Raw genomic sequence first — 17,492 nt, 5'->3', positions numbered from 1 at the left:
TACCTTTGATATATTCTTTCCTTACCTTTTAGTTTTAAGTTTCTTTTTACAAGAACAGTTTTTAACATAAATAGCTAAAATTAAGCAACTACTAAAAATGCATCTAAAAATTATTTCTGAAAATGTTTAAAGAAAATGCCATTTTTATTAAGTTTCGACAATTTTTGTATTCCAGTATTCCCATCAATTCAAATATATTTTTTTAACCTGTGACTCTCTAATTTGCTTGTTCCTTTGAAATTAGCATTAAATGCTTTATAGAGGTGCAAGTCAGCATGGTACAAAAAGCTTTTTGGTTATCACTTCACTAATCTATTAGCAACTTCCCTCAACTGGGGCTTTTCCAAAATAAGAGAGTAATTTCAATTACTTCTTCACTTTTCCTATTATTTATTTTCTTCTTTTGTTCATACATAAAAAGCAAAATGAAGTAGGCCATGTAAGTGAATGACCTTTTCCATAGGCGTAGCTGTTGTTTCCCAGTAGAATGGAGTCATTTTCTCCTTGACCAAGAGAAAGACTTCTCCACACCAATATATTTTTTTCTACCAGCCTCCCAGTTTGGTGCTGCTTGAATGATTAAAATTTGATGTACTCTTAGCAAGATTTTAATAAATTTAAGAATAAAATACCTATGACAAAATTTTAAAAACAGAAATATGCAGTGCTGCAAAATATTAAGACACAGCCAACCCATTGTGATAATCTGGGAAGATGTTCTGAACCACAAATCACGAAAGCACATCTACCTAAATATGATTTAACTACAAGTTAGGTAATGCTTTTGGAGGCAGCTATAATGCTGTTCTTTTCACTCCAAAATGTCCTTCTCCCAAAGCCTTCTAAATCTAATTAGAGATTATACCACCTCAAAAACACAAGATGAGAGGAGACAATGGGTACAAGTTGCAGTTGGAACAGAAAGTTTAAGGTGAAGGTAGTATGAAATGGAAATGGAGGAGGGAGAGTTTGAGAAAAACTGCAAAGGAAAAAGTGTGGAAGTTAATATTAAAAGTTCACCGGACACAGTAAAATAGAAAATAACCACTACAGAAAATTAAAACCAGTAGTGTGGAGGAATATCTATAGAAGATTTCTTATAAGCACAAGAAAAGGTCAATGAAATGAGATATATATATATATGTATATATATATATATATATATGAGGAAATCATAGATGGATTAATGAAGAAATAATAGATGCAGAGAGAGGGAGCTCCAACCTCACAATTATAGGCATTTATGGAACAAGAGCAGTAATCAAAATCATAATCTGAGAATAATCAGCAGCATTGTAAATAAAGACCTTGAGTATTCCATTCAAAAAGGCTCACCATTTTCAGTAAAGACTGATGAAACACACGACTGGATACATCCTGATTATAACTTAACTTTTATATCAAATACTAACACAACAAAACAAGAGTACTATAACCTTTCAGGCAGAAACATAAAACACACAAGCAAGGGAATAATCATATTTCTCCTCTGCAAGTCTAAATGTCAAGGGTCAATGAAATGTGTTTACAGCTTTGAGAAAAAAGGATCATGTAAGAAGTAATACCATATCATGCAGCATTGCCTTTCCTGTATGAAAGGCAAAGATTTAATCATATGCCAGCCATACATCCAACTAATTAAATAATATTTAGCCAGCCAAGAGTTAAAAACTCATACATGAAAAAATTCATATTATGAAAGGACTGGGATTTGTTTTAAAATACTTCTAAATATGTATTGTATGTATGGACAAAAATGAAAACCTAAAGATGTTTACCAAATAAATTTTATATTATATAAAAAAGAATGGACTCAGAAATCCCACTTCTAGGTATTTACCCGAGAAATGAAAAGCTTTGTTAGCATAAAACCTCCATGTGAATGTTTATAGCATTTTTTCATACTTACCCAAAACTAAAAACAACTCAAATATTACCTGGTGAGTGAATAAACAGTTGTACATTTGTGCAATAGAATACCACTCAGCAATTAAAAAAGTGCAAACTAGATACCTGCAACCACAAGAATGATTTTCAAATATATTATGCTAAAAAGAGCCAGTCTCAAAAAGCTACATATGGTGCAATTCCATTTATATAACATTTTGGAAAAGACAAATTATAGGGACAAAACCAACCAGTGGTTGCCAGGAGCTGAGGGTGGGGGAAGAGGCTGACTATACAGGGGCAACCTGAGGGCATTTTTGGGGTGATGGAACTGTTCCAAATATTCCTTGTGGTAGTAGTTACACAATTGTATGGGTTTGTCAAAACTCTTAAAATTGTATACATACCAAATAGAATTTTAATATATGTCAGTTTTTAAGTAGGGAAAAAGAGAAGCAATGTAATCACAAAAGGTAATATTGGCATAGCAATGTGAACATACTTAAACACTGAACCACACACTTAAAAGTGGTTAGGATGGTAAGTTTTATGTTATGTGTATTTTGTCACAATTTTAAAAGTTTTAAATTTACAGCTACAAAAATAATGTTTGTATAATGGACTGTGATGTAATCATTAAAATAATTTTTCCAAAGAATTATCAATGAAATGAGAAAATGCTTATAATATTAGATTAAAACAAATACTAGGATGAATTAACAGTATGATTTTCAATCCTGTAAATGGCAGAAACAATGGAGGGTTAAATGACAAAAGAATAAAGTTCTTGGTGATAGGATTTTGAGTGACTACCTCTATACTTCCTGGCACATTACTGGTTTCCACTTATTTCTTTTGTAATCAAGAAAAATGGAAGCATCAGAAGGTATATGCAGTGAGTTTAACATTGCTGACTCTATCAATCATTTCATATAGGCTCATATTTAAATCATAGTGGCAAAAAAATGACCTCCTATCCACTTTAAAATTATTTTGTTCCCATAGAAATAAATATTTTAGTAACAATTAAAATAGTATCTATTGACTTTTAATTCAAAATGATTATTTACGCCTGTGTTTAGCTTTCCTGGCTCCAAATTTGCCATTGAATTCACCAGGAAAACATAAAGGGAAAAAATATGTAACTCCATTGAAAAATTGGGAAAAGTGCCATGAATAGATTAGATATCTTTAAGGAGTTTATGTAAAATATAGACGGACAAGCACTGGACTAAGGGAAGTACCTGTTGGATGGAATTCCAGTCTCCCAAAGGAAAACTGCCTGGAAAGTGAGTGGCGGGGTCCCAGAGCTAGTGGCTGTGGGGGAAGATAGGTTATGTGGTGGTCATCCCTGGAAAATTCTCAAACTTACCAGTATTAGCATCCCAAGAATGCTGTTCCAACATGACTTTGTATAATCCCATTTGGTAAGGTCAATGATTGAAATAAAGTAGGCTGGGTACAGTAGCTCACACCTGTAATCCCCCCACTTTGAGAGGCTGGGGCGGGTGGATCACTTGAGGCCAGGAGTTCGAAACCAGCCTAGCCAACATGGTGTAACCCCGTCTCTACTAAAAATACAAAAATTAGCCAGGTATGGGGGTGTGCGCATGCAATCCCAGCTACTCTGGAGGCTGAGGCTGGAGAATTGCTTGAACCTGGGAGACGGAGGTTGCAGTGAGCTGAGATCAAGCCATTGCACTTCAGCCTGGGAGACAGAATAAGACTCTGTCTCAAAAAAAAAAAAAAAAAAAAAAAAGGAAGCATTACTTCAAGCAAATTTCTAACAGACACTGTTGTACTAATTAAAGGAAGACAGTGAGTGCCCTGCTAACTTGAGTTGCTTCAGTAAGGGAAGAGAAATGTCCTAGTGGAAACATGCTACACAAATGCTTCTGCATGTAGCTTTTCCCTTTTCATTATAGAAAAGAATACACATATTCACACATGAGACACACACATATTGTACATTAATTGTAATGGTTATACGGGCCGTTGGGTAAGAATTGCATGTGAGTACTACTATTACCTAAAGAATTCATTCTTTATTTAATGTGACACTTCCACAAGACTTCTTGGCCCCCAATCCTTGAAAATTAGTTTCTTAGAATTAAACTTTGAATCTTTGGGGTAATGTGCACTAGTGAAAGTTTTACAGGGAACCAATGCCTTGTATTTGATTTTTTTTTTTTTTTTAAATGCTGCCTCTTCTATGAAATCATGATTTCTTCTTTCTTCTTTCTTTTTTCCTTTAGGAATTGTGAAGGGCAGAACATTCGGTACAGGACATGCAGCAATCATGTAAGTCCTAAAATAAAAATATTTTATCCAATACAATATGTTCTTGTTTTAAGTTACAATGTTCCAATGTGTACTCTAAAACGAATGGTCTCTTAATACCCTTTGTGGAAAATTTAAGTATTTCTTTAATTGACAACAGATTATGTATATCAAATATCTTCCATTTATACTACCTTTTTAGGCCATATCACATTCATGATCTAATTTGTTAAGTATTTAATAATTTCTGAAGTCATAGAAACAATACATAATATCTGCTTTTATGTTCATTATCTTACCTGACCTTCGCACTGTCTCTAGGCAGGCAAGGTCCGGTTATTTCTCTTTTGCAAATGAGAGGACTGAGGCTGAGCAAGGTAAAATTATTTTTTGAAGGTCACATAGGAAGAGTAGACTTACTTGAACTAGTCTGTTGCTATTTCTACCTCAGTGTCAAGGAATACTGTAGGTGACTCATCAGCAAATCACACAGAAATATACAAAACCCTACTCTTATTTTACACCAGTCAACACTAAAAATAAAAATTCAAATATCTTACTTTAGAAATTTGAAAATAAGGCTCATGCCTGTAATCCTAGCACTTTGGGAGGCCAAGGCAGGCAGATCACTTTAGGTTAAAAGTTCGAGACCAACCTGGCCAATATGGTGAAACCCCGTCTCTACTAAAAATACAAACTTAGCTGGGCTTGGTGGTGCGTGCTTGTAATCCTAGCTACTTGGGAGGCTGAGGCAGGAGAATTGCTTGAACCTGGGAGGTGGAGGTTGCAGTGAGCCGAGATCACACCACTGCACTCCAGCCTGGGCAACAGAGTGAGACTCTGTCTCAAAAAAAAAAAAAAAAATTGAAAATAAACAATAAACACCAGAAAGAATCCATTCTATTTTCCATTCAAAGCATTTCCTGGTTATCAGTAAGAGGCTAACCAGAGGTACTTGGCACTTACCTCCTCATACACAAAAAGACCAAAACAACAAATAAACAACTACAATTAGACTAGAGTATCTGAGGGAGAGCACTGCAGTATAGCAAGGGAATGGCAGAATCCCTGTGGCAAACAGTAACTCAGGATGGCAGCATAGAGAGGAGGGTGAAGTACTCTGCCTCTACTACTCCATCTCCTCTGTCAGGTAAGCAGGGAGCCCCCAGCAGCCCCTGTTACCAGTACAGATACAGGTAGTCCTTGCTACAGGTGAATGTGGCAGTCCTCACAGGCCCTTGGGGGAGCTGTCTGGAGTTCCCACAGCGGCATTGTTTCACAGTAGGAGCTCACATTGTACACTGCCCACCTCCCATGACCCAGGCTGTTATGGCACAGTGACACCTTGAAACTGGAGCCACTGCTAGAGTGTGCTCTACTCTGGGGAACAGTAACCACTGATCTTTCCATCCCTGAGACTCCACTGTCATTCTTACATGCTCACACAGATGACTGTAGCACCACAACCCCAGCTGTTTAGAACCTAGGCCCAGTGAAATGGTGATGACCCTTGCATCCAAGTCCACATGACACCCTTCCCTGCAAGGAACAGGTGATCCTGCACAGTTGTGCATGTACCTCCAGCTTAAGAACCAGCCTGGTGGCCCTTTCTGTGGCAAAGCTGCACCACTACTGCCCTAAACTCCTGCAGTCTAGGCCATTGAGGCACTCAGAGATATTACTACATGGATTATACCTGATGAAGCTGTATGGAGACCCAACTACTGTGTCCACCCAGAACCAATGTGAATTCACACTACTCAACTGACACCATAGGACACATCTGTAGGAAAAAGTCTTTCCTTATAAAAGCTACTCTGTAAAATTGGAAGCAGAAACGGATTCAGCAGATGCACAGATATCAAAGTAGATGCACAAGGCTAGGTGTGGTGGCTCATGCCTGTAATCCCAGCACATTGGGAGGCTGTGGTGGGCAGATAACTTGAAGTCAGGAGTTTAAGACCAGCCTATCCAACATGGTGAAACCCTATCTCTACAAAAAATACAAAAATCAGCTGGATGTGGTGGCACACACTTGTAATCCCAGCTACTTGGGAGGTGAGGCAGGAGAATCTCTTGAATCTGAGAAGCAGAGGTTTCAGTGAGCTAAGATCACACCACTGCTCTCCAGCCTGGGTGACAGAGCCAGATTCCATCTCAAACAAACAAGCAAAAAACAAAACAAAGTAGATACACAAGAAACTTGAGAAAGCAAAGAAACATGACACCTTCAAATGAATGTTATTCTCCAGTAGTAAACCCCAAAGAAAAGGAAACTTACAAAATGTCTTAAAAAGAAATCAAAGTAGTGATTTTAGGGAAACTTGCGAGATACAGAAGAATACAGATAAAAAATGTAATGAAATCATTTGAATTTACAATAGCTACATTTATAATAGCTACAAAAAGTAATATACTCAGGAGTAAATTTAACCAAGAAGGTAAAAAATCTGTACATTAAAAATTATAAAACATTAACGGCCAGGCGTGGTGGCTCACGTCTGTAATCCCCGCACTTTGGGAGGCTGAGGTGGGTGGATCACGAGGTCAGGAATTCGAGACCAGCCTGGCCAACATAGTGAAACTCTGTCTCTACTAAAAATACAAAAAAATTAGCTGGGCGTGGTGGCAGGCACCTGTAATCCCAGCTACTTGGGAAGCTGAGGCAGGAGAGTCACTTGAACCCAAGAGGTGGGGGTTGCAGTGAGTTGAGATTGCGCCATTGCACTCCAGCCTGGGTGACAGTGCGAGACTCCATCTCAATATATAAATAAATAAACTACACAAAACATTAATGAAAGAAATTAAAGAGGATGCAAAAAGAGGTGTTCATGGATTGGAAAAATTCACATTGTTAAAATGTCCTTACTATCCAAAGTGATACACAGATTTAATACAATCCCTGTTAAAATTCCGCGCGGTGGCTCACGCCTGTAATCCCAGCACTTTGGGAGGCTGAGGCGGGCGGATCACGAGGTCAGGAGATCGAGACCATCCTGGCTAACACGGTGAAACCCTGTCTCTACTAAAAAAAAAATACAAAAAATTAGCCGGGTGTGGTGGTGGGCACCTGTAGTCCCAGCTACTCGGGAGGCTGAGGCGGGAGAATGGCGTGAACCCGGGAGGCGGAGCTTGCAGTGAGCCGAGACTGCGCCACTGCACTCCAGCCTGGGTGACAGAGCGAGACTCCATCTCCAAAAAAAAAAAAAAAAAACCAAAAAAAAAAAAAAAAAAAATTCCAGTGACATTCTTCACAGAAAAAAAAAAATCCTAAAACTTGTATAGAATCACAAAAAGACTCTGAACACCCAAAGCAATCTTGATTAAAAACAAACAAACACAAAAATCAAAACTGGAGGCATACCACTACCTGACATGAGAAAGTGATAGTAACTAAAACAGCATGGCATTGGTGTAAAAATACACACAGATCAATGGCACAGAATAGAGAGTCCAGAAATAATTCCACATATCTACAGCCAACTGATTTTCAATAAGGGTGCCAAGAATACACGCTGGGGAAAGGACAGTGTCTTCAATAAATGGTGTGGGTAAAATTGGATATCTATATGCAGAAGAATAAAACTGGACCCCTATCTCTCACCATGTACAAAATCCAACTAAAAATGAAGTGAAGATGTACATGTAAGACTTGAAAATATGAAACTGATAGACAAAAACAGAGGAAATGCTTCATGACATTGGACTAGGTAAGGATTTTAAAAATATGATCTCAAAAGCACAGACAATAAAAACAAAAATAGACAAATGGGATTATATTAAACTAAAAAGCTCATGTACATCAAAGGACACAATCAAGAGTAAAGAGACAACCTATAGAATGGGGGAAAATATTTGCAAACTAGACAGCTGGACAAGGAAAGAATATCTAGAATATATAAGGAATTCAAACAACTCAGTAGCAAAAAAACCCAGAACAAATAATTTGATTTAAAAATGGCAAAAGGCCTTAATGAACATTTCTCAATAGAAGACATAAATACCAACCCAGGTGTATGGAAAAATGCTTAACATCACTAATCATCAGAGAAATACAAATCAAAACCACTATATCACCTCATTCCACTTAAAATGATTATTATCACAAAGACAAAAGACACAAGTGTTTCCAAGGATGTGGAGAAAAGGGAACCCTTATATGCTATTAGTGGGGATGTAAATTAGTTCATCGTTTGTGGAAAATAGTATGGAGTTCCTCAAAATATTAAAAATAGAACTACCATATGATCCAGAATCCTATTACTGGGTATATATTCAGAGGAAATGAAATCAGTATATCACAGAGACATCCTCACTCACATGTTTATTCTAGCACTATTCAATGGAATCAACTTAAGTGTCCAACAATGAATGAATGGAGAAAGCAAATGTGGTATATATACACAATGAAATACTATGCAGCCATAAAAACAAGGAGATGTTGTCATTTGTGACATGGATGAATCTAGGGGATATTATGTTAAGTGAAATAATCCAGGCAGAGAAAGACAAATACCACATAATCTCATTCATATGTGGAATCCAAAAAAAAAAAACCTTGATATCATGAAAGTAGGCAATAGAACAGTGGTTACCAGAGACTGGGGAGGGCCGGGGGCAGGTAGAGATTGGGAGAGGTTGGTCAAGAAAGTTACAGCTAGGAAGGAAGGATGATTTTTGGTGTCCTATTGCACAGTAGAGTAACTATAGTAAACAGACATTGTATATCTCAATTTAGCCAGAAGAGAGGATCTTCAGTGTTCCTACCACAAAGAAATGATAAATTTTTGAGGTGGTAAACATGCTAATTACCCTAATTTGTTCATTATATAATGTATACATGTATTGAAATATCAAGTTGTACCCCATAAATATGTGCAATTTGTGGAGCCCTAAGGAGTTGAAAGAAAACTGAAAAATGAGCTTAGCTGGCAGAAACAGAAGTAGGGGGTAGAGAGGAACAAATGTTCTGAGAAATAGGGTCAACTGCAAATGGCTCACTAGCACCCAAGCATCCTGTTACAAGCATCCCAATCAAAGCCCACCTGCACCTAGCATCCTGTCTGCAAACATTAAGCCCAAGTAACACGACCTAAAAAACTCCCCTCCAGTCCCTGCCTCTTTGCAGACAGCAGACAGCCTTCCCTCTGCTGTATTGCCCATTGCTTGCTGGCAGTGTATCTCCCCTTTTCTTTAAATAAATCTGCCTTTCCAGACTTATTACTGTCTTGGTAAATTCTTTTACTGACTATGTGTTGGCCCCAGGCAGTCACTAACCATGACATTTTATATGTTTATTAAAAATTTTAAAAACATTTCCCTCATTGGTGGTATGGACCCAAATAAAAATGACAGGAATTAAAAGGAAATTCTGAGAATCTGAAGATCTCATTTAAATGAGATTGATTGATTTATTTTTAGCCACTTTTCTCAATTGACTGTAACTAATTTATTTTAAAAGATCAATTACTGGGGCTTTGTCTCTCTTTCTTCTTTCTCTGTCCCAAGTCAGTGTGAGATATCGGTCCTGGCTAAGGGTTTCTAATCTACGGATCAAGCTTTTTCTTGGTGGGTAGGCCCCCAAGTTCTGTGGGAGTAGAAAGCTGGCAGTCTTTAGCAACACCTTTTGACTGAGAGCTCAAGCCGTATTTGCAGTCCGTTTCTATCAACGATCAAGCTGACATTTCTATCTGTATCTCTCCACTGGTTCCGAACTTGAATGGGAAAAAATGGATGCTTATTTACTGGGGCACTCAAACTCAAATATCACTTAGCCAGAAGTAACCAGATTTTTATCAAATGAGTCCTCGGAGGGATTTTGGAGCACTACACAAATGGCTTCACATCTCTGGTGATTTGAATTGAATCACGCTTGATGTTGAGTGACACACCTGCTTGTGAATGCTGAATTAACTGAACTGGAAGTCCAGGTGGGGCATGTAGGAGGGAGAGATAGAGACCTGAACACAAAGGCAAGCATGTCAGTGCCAACGTAGTCTAGCCTTCCTTTTAAACAGGCATGTGGGTGCATTAGCAACCTCAAGAGTTTTATCCATGAGGCTTTTAGATCTACCACCTTTTTCATGGGTGCATTAGTTGTTTTTATTGCTGCAGTAACATATTACTATAAACATAGTGGCTTAAAACAAGACAAATGTAGTACCTTATGGTTCTGACAGCCAGAAGTCTGACACAGGTCTTACTGGGCTAAAATTAACATATAGGCAGGGCTATATCATTCTGGAGGCCTAGGGAAAAATTAATTTCCTTTTTTTCCCAGCTTCTAGAGGCTACCCATATTCCTTGGCTTGTGATTCCTTCTTCAGTCTTCAAAGCCAGCAACATTACGTCTGTTTGAACATTTCTCCTTTTCTTTTTTTTTCTTTTTCTTTTTTTTTTTTGAGACTGAGTCTTGCTCTGTCGCCCAGGCTGGAGTGCGGTGGCACGATCTCGGCTCACTGCAACCTCTGCCTCCTAGGTTCAAGCGATTCTCCTGCCTCAGCCTCCTGAGTAGCTGGGATTACAGATGCTAACTACCATGCCCAGCTAGTTTTTGTATTTTTAGTAGAGACAGGGTTTCACCATGTCGGCCAGGCTGGTCTCGAATTCCTGACCTCAAGTGATCCACCTGCTTTGGCCTCCCAAAGTGCTGGAATTATAGGCATGAGCCACCGCACCCGGCCCGAACATTTTTTCTGCAGTCATGTCTTCCTGTGACCACAGTTGGGCATTGTTGTCCCACCTGGATAATCCTAGATAATTTCTTTGTCTCAAGGTCTCTAACTTTAGTTATATGTGCAAAGATCCTTTTGCCATGTAAGGTAACACAGTGACAGGTTCCAGGGGTTAGGTCATGGATATCTTGTGGGCCAAGGTGCTGCCCACAAGATATTTTGCCCACCACTTTATTTCTGCCTTCATTTCATTATGTACCCAGTAGTCATTCAGGAACAGGTTGTTCAGTTTCCATGTAGTTGAGCGGTTTTGATTGAGTTTCTTAGTCCTGAGTTCTAGTTTGATTGCACTGTGGTCTGAGAGACAGTTTGTTATAATTTCTGTTCTTGTACATTTGCTGAGGAGTGCTTTACTTCCAATTACGTGGTCAATTTTGGAGTAAGTACGATGTGGTGCTGAGAAGAATGTATATTCTGTTGATTTGGGGTGGAGAGTTGTATAGATGTCTATTAGGTCTGCTTGCTGCAGAGATGAGTTCAATTCCTGGATATCCTTGTTAACTTTCTGTCTCGTTGATCTGTCTAATGTTGATAGTGGAGTGTTGAAGTCTCCCATTATTATTGTATGGGAGTCTAAGTCTCTTTGTAAGTGTCTAAGGACTTGCTTTATGAATCTGGGTGCTCCTGTATTGGGTGCATATATATTTAGGATAGTTAGCTCTTCCTGTTGAATTGATCCCTTTACCATTATGTAATGGCCTTCTTTGTCTCTTTTGATCTTTGATGGTTTAAAGTCTGTTTTATCAGAGACTAGTATTGCAACCCCCGCTTTTTTTTGTTCTCCATTTGCTTGGTAAATCTTCCTCCATCCCTTTATTTTGAGCCTATGTATGTCTCTGCATGTGAGATGGGTCTCCTGAATACAGCAGAGTGATGGGTCTTGACTCTTTATCCAGTTTGCCAGTCTGTGTCTTTTAATTGGAGCATTTAGTCCATTTACATTTAAGGTTAAGATTGTTATGTGTGAACTTGATCCTGCCATTATGATATTAACTGGTTATTTTGCTCGTTAGTTGATGCAGTTTCTTCCTAGCCTCGATGGTCTTTACATTTTGGCATGTTTTTGCAATGGCTGGTACCGGTTGTTCCTTTCCATGTTTAGTGCTTCCTTCAGGGTCTCTTGTAAAGCAGGCCTAGTGGTGACAAAATCTCTAAGCATTTGCTTATCTGTAAAGGATTTTATTTCTCCTTCACTTATGAAACTTAGTTTGGCTGGATATGAAATTCTGGGTTTAAAATAAGATACAACATACCAGAATCTCTGGGACACATTTAAAGCAGTGTGTAGAGGGAAATTTATAGCACTAAATGCCCACAAGAGAAAGCAGGAAAGATCTAAAATTGACACTCTAACATCGCAATTAAAAGAACTAGAGAAGCAAGAGCAAACACATTCGAAAGCTAGCAGAAGGCAAGAAATAACTAAGATCAGAGCAGAACTGAAGGAGATAGAGACACAAAAAACCCTCCAAAAAATCAATGAATCCAGGAGCCGGTTTCTTGAAAAGATCAACAAAATTGACAGACCACTAGCAAGACTAATAAAGAAGAAAAGAGAGAAGAATCAAATCGACGCAATTAAAAATGATAAAGGGGATATCACCACCGACCCCACAGAAATACAAACTATCATCAGAGAATACTATAAACACCTCTACGCAAATAAACTGGAAAATCTAGAAGAAATGGATAATTTCCTGGACACTTACACTCTTCCAAGACTAAACCAGGAAGAAGTTGAATCCCTGAATAGACCAATAGCAGGCTCTGAAATTGAGGCAATAATTAATAGCCTACCAACCAAAAAAAGTCCAGGACCAGATGGATTCACAGCTGAATTCTACCAGAGGTACAAGGAGGAGTTGGTACCATTCCTTCTGAAACTATTCCAATCAATAGAAAAAGAGGTAATCCTCCCTAACTCATTTTATGAGGCCAACATCATCCTGATACCAAAGCCTGGCAGAGACACAACAAAAAAAGAGAATTTTAGACCAATATCCCTGATGAACATCGATGCAAAAATCCTCAATAAAATACTGGCAAACCGGATTCAGCAACACATCAACAAGCTTATCCACCATGATCAAGTGGGCTTCATCCCTGGGATGCAAGGCTGGTTCAACATTCGCAAATCAATAAACATAATCCAGCATATAAACAGAACCAAAGACAAGAACCACATGATTATCTCAATAGATGCAGAAAAGGCTTTTGACAAAATTCAACAGCCCTTCATGCTAAAAACGCTCAATAAATTCGGTATTGATGGAACGTACCTCAAAATAATAAGAGCTATTTATGACAAACCCACAGCCAATATCATACTGAATGGGCAAAAACTGGAAAAATTCCCTTTGAAAACTGGCACAAGATAGGGATGCCCTCTCTCACCACTCCTATTCAACATAGTGTTGGAAGTTCTGGCTAGGGCAATTAGGCAAGAGAAAAAAATCAAGGGTATTCAGTTAGGAAAAGAAGAAATCAAATTGTCCCTCTTTGCAGATGACATGATTGTATATTTAGAAAACCCCATTGTCTCAGCCCAAAATCTCCTTCAGCTGATAAGCAACTTCAGCAAAGTCTCAGGATACAAAATTAATGTGCAAAAATCACAAGCATTCTTATACTCCAGTAACAGACAAACAGAGAGCCAAATCATGAATGAACTTCCATTCACAATTGCTTCAAAGAGAATAAAATACCTAGGAATCCAACTTACAAGGGATGTAAAGGACCTCTTCAAGGAGAACTACAAACCACTGCTCAGTGAAATAAAAGAGGACACAAACAAATGGAAGAACATACCATGCTCACGGAGAGGAAGAATCAATATCGTGAAAATGGCCATACTGCCCAAGGTAATTTATAGATTCAATGCCATCCCCATCAAGCTACCAATGACTTTCTTCACAGAATTGGAAAAAACTGCTTTAAAATTCATATGGAACCAAAAAAGAGCCCTTATCTCCAAGACAATCCTAAGACAAAAGAACAAAGCTGGAGGCATCACGCTACCTGACTTCAAACTATACTACAAGGCTACAGTAACCAAAACAGCATGGTACTGGTACCAAAACAGAGATATAGACCAATGGAACAGAACAGAGTCCTCAGAAAAAATACCACACATCTACAGCCATCTGATCTTTGACAAACCTGAGAGAAACAAGAAATGGGGAAAGGATTCCCTATTTAATAAATGGTGCTGGGAAAATTGGCTAGCCATAAGTAGAAAGCTGAAACTGGATCCTTTCCTTACTCCTTATACGAAAATTAATTCAAGATGGATTAGAGACTTAAATGTTAGACCTAATACCATAAAAATCCTAGAGGAAAACCTAGGTAGTACCATTCAGGACATAGGCATGGGCAAAGACTTCATGTCTAAAACACCAAAAGCAACGGCAGCAAAAGCCAAAATTGACAAATGGGATCTCATTAAACTAAAGAGCTTCTGCACAGCAAAAGAAACTGCCATCAGAGTGAACAGGCAACCTACAGAATGGGAGAAAATTTTTGCAATCTACTCATCTGACAAAGGGCTAATATCCAGAACCTACAAAGAACTCAAACAAATTTACAAGAAAAAAACAAACAACCCCATCAAAAAGTGAGCAAAGGATATGAACAGACATTTCTCAAAAGAAGACATTCACACAGCCAACAGACACATGAAAAAATGCTCATCATCACTGGCCATCAGAGAAATGCAAATCAAAACCACAATGAGATACCATCTCACACCAGTTAGAATGGCGATCATTAAAAAGTCAGGAAACAACAGGTGCTGGAGAGGATGTGGAGAAATAGGAACACTTTTACACTGTTGGTGGGATTGTAAACTAGTTCAACCATTATGGAAAACAGTATGGTGATTCCTCAAGGATCTAGAACTAGATGTACCATATGACCCAGCCATCCCATTACTGGGTATATACCCAAAGGATTATAAATTATGCTACTATAAAGACACATGCACACGTATGTTTACTGCAGCACTATTCACAATAGCAAAGACTTGGAATCAACCTAAATGTCCACCAGTGACAGATTGGATTAAGAAAATGTGGCACATATACACCATGGAATACTATGCAGCCATAAAAAAGGATGAGTTTGTGTCCTTTGTAGGGACATGGATGCAGCTGGAAACCATCATTCTTAGCAAACTATCACAAGAAAACCAAACACCGCATGTTCTCACTCATAGGTGGGAACTGAACAATGAGATCACTTGGACTCAGGAAGGGGAACATCACACACTGGGGCCTATCATGGGGAGGGGGGAGGGGGGAGGGATTGCATTGGGAGTTATACCTGATGTAAATGACGAGTTGATGGGTGCAGCACAGCAACATGGCACAAGTATACATATGTAACAAACCTGCACGTTATGCACATGTACCCTACAACTTAAAGTATAATAATAATAAATAAATTTAAAAAATTAAAAAAAAAAAAAAGATATTTTGGCCACCACAATGGGATAGCTAAAGTTTTCTTTGGTCTGACAATTTCCTTGTAGTCTTTCAAGAACAAATTTCAAAACAGTATGATTTCCAGCAATAATTTGTGAAACTATTTAGAACATTCATTTTAAACCCCAGATCAAGGTGTTACATTTTCGGATCTCATTCTAGAGTTTCTCTCTGTGTGTATCACTCTGCTCTAGCTAATTCCAAAAAGGAACCTATTATCAACACAAGTATTAGAGTATTATGCTGCACAGTACAGACATAAAATGTAATCTACTAAAATTAGTGCACATTAGGTGCAATGGTTAGTACTTTGGTGTACTTGAGTGAAGATATAATGCCCCTGAAGCTCTGTGGGCCTTGGGGGTTACCTGTGGTCTCTAATTTATGGTCCCTCTGGGAGAATGCAGCAGAAATCTTTCTAGGCTGGTAAGAAATAGGTGCTTGGGGTAGGGTAGGAAGGAGGTGGAGAAGCAAATGCTGCCCTTTCTAGTTCTCAGAGTTGGAATCCTTAGAGAGTCCTAAGAGAGGTTTCATAAGAATATAGCATCAGTTGCTACGCTTGTCATTGCAAACTCAGAATTTCCAACAAAATTCCTTATTTGCGAAATAAAGGAAAGTTGTGGCAGTGGAAGTGTCCAGAGCATCACTTTGTCTCCATGTGCCACAGTATCTGTAGCTGTGCATGCCCAAACTGTGTTGCAAACCAGAGATACATAAATGCAGCCCCAGCTTCAGTATTGATAATCTATAAGAGTCCATTCCTATACAGGAGAGATTATACAAGTATATTCCTGAATATACTATGGAAACATTGCAAACATGTTGAGTGCCATAAGTGGATGTAACCACAATGAACTTGGAGTATGCATATGGTTACATCTTTTTTTTCCATATAATTATTTGAGCTGCTTACTGCTTTATTAACTGGGGGCTCAAAACATCCACCTCACCATCATCCACTCTAAAGAGCAGGAGTGGGGACCACTCTGCAACCCACCCCACCTCAAGTGGAGAGAGGACCAAGTTCTGATGAGCATACCCCTGTTGTTACTTCTCACTGCCATTCAATGCCTTACTGAAGACTGGCTACACTAGTTCAGTGGTTAGTGGATTTCATTTTACCTGGAAATGGGGATGGTCATTCACTCTTTTGAAGGAAGTTGCCTTTAGTGATTCTAAGATGAGGAGCTCTTTTGAGGGAGACTTGCCCCCTGATTCAAACATGCCTACATCTATACGTCCAGTACCGTAAAAGCCCTGTATTAAGGGATGGCAGGGTCTTTTCAGTCCCATCCAAGAGATGTCATCATCAATGGCCAAACTCAGTCTCTATCGGAGAAGTCTGCTATATGGAGAAGGAGGTGTTTCTGTCAGTGAGCCTTGGAGATCTAACAGTGTATCATATTCCAGAGATTGCTAAAAGTTCTGTTTCTCCATGGGAATGTCTGAAGGCTCAGACTCTCAGCCTTAGGACCATGGGCTATGGTCCTATATGTCTATATATGGGCTATGGTCCTATATGTCTATATGGTCCTATATGTCTATATGTGTTGACTTCCTCATACTTAACCCAAATAATAATAATAGCTCATACTTATTAAGTACTTCCTGAATGCTAGGCATTATTCTAAGTGCCATTTCATGAATAAATTAATGTAATCCTCACACTAACCCTGGGAAGTAAGTGCTGTTTTTATTTCCACATTTACAGAGGAGATTTAAATAACCTGCCCAAGGTCACAGAACTGAATTTAACCTCAGTCAGGTTTCAGAAAGTGCACTCTTAACCACTCTACTACACTATACATGGGTATGGAAAGGCTGTAAGCTTTGTCAGATAATAAAATGATGCTGCAGACAGCAGTAGCTAAAGCATGGTAGCTTTTAGTAACACATGAGCACAAGAATTGCTGTGGTATTGGAGGGACATTATACTTCCAGACACCATTGTAGAAAATCTAACTCTGGAACAGTAGGGCAGACCTTCTACATAATCTTAGTTGGCAAGGGCCAGAGATCAGGGAAAAGCAGGGAATTAACTGAAAGAGACACAACTGAAGGGAGTCAGAGAAAGGAAATCCTCCATGGCTATTGGTTTTCTACTACTCCA

The 17,492-nt window shown here is 38.6% G+C and overlaps 1 protein-coding gene across 11 annotated transcripts in view; it reads left to right on the top strand.

Moving 5' to 3' along the window:
- The window catches only part of ADAMTSL3 (ADAMTS like 3), a 406,645-nt gene that overhangs the window by 147,659 nt on the left and 241,494 nt on the right, over positions 1 to 17,492 (top strand). For all 11 annotated transcript variants that reach the window (XR_012415261.1, XR_012415259.1, XR_012415260.1 and 8 more), the window contains exon 5: positions 4,143 to 4,188. Coding sequence is in view for 7 of the 11 variants with exons in the window: in XM_073996528.1 (XP_073852629.1) it covers positions 4,143 to 4,188 (46 nt within the window). In the remaining 4 variants the exon portion in view is untranslated. The remainder of the gene's footprint in view (positions 1 to 4,142; positions 4,189 to 17,492) is intronic.

The sequence above is a fragment of the Macaca fascicularis genome, chromosome 7, assembly GCF_037993035.2.
Source record: "Macaca fascicularis isolate 582-1 chromosome 7, T2T-MFA8v1.1".
In the NCBI taxonomy this organism is placed as follows: domain Eukaryota; kingdom Metazoa; phylum Chordata; class Mammalia; order Primates; family Cercopithecidae; genus Macaca; species Macaca fascicularis.
This window is presented reverse-complemented; position numbering and strand designations above follow the sequence as displayed.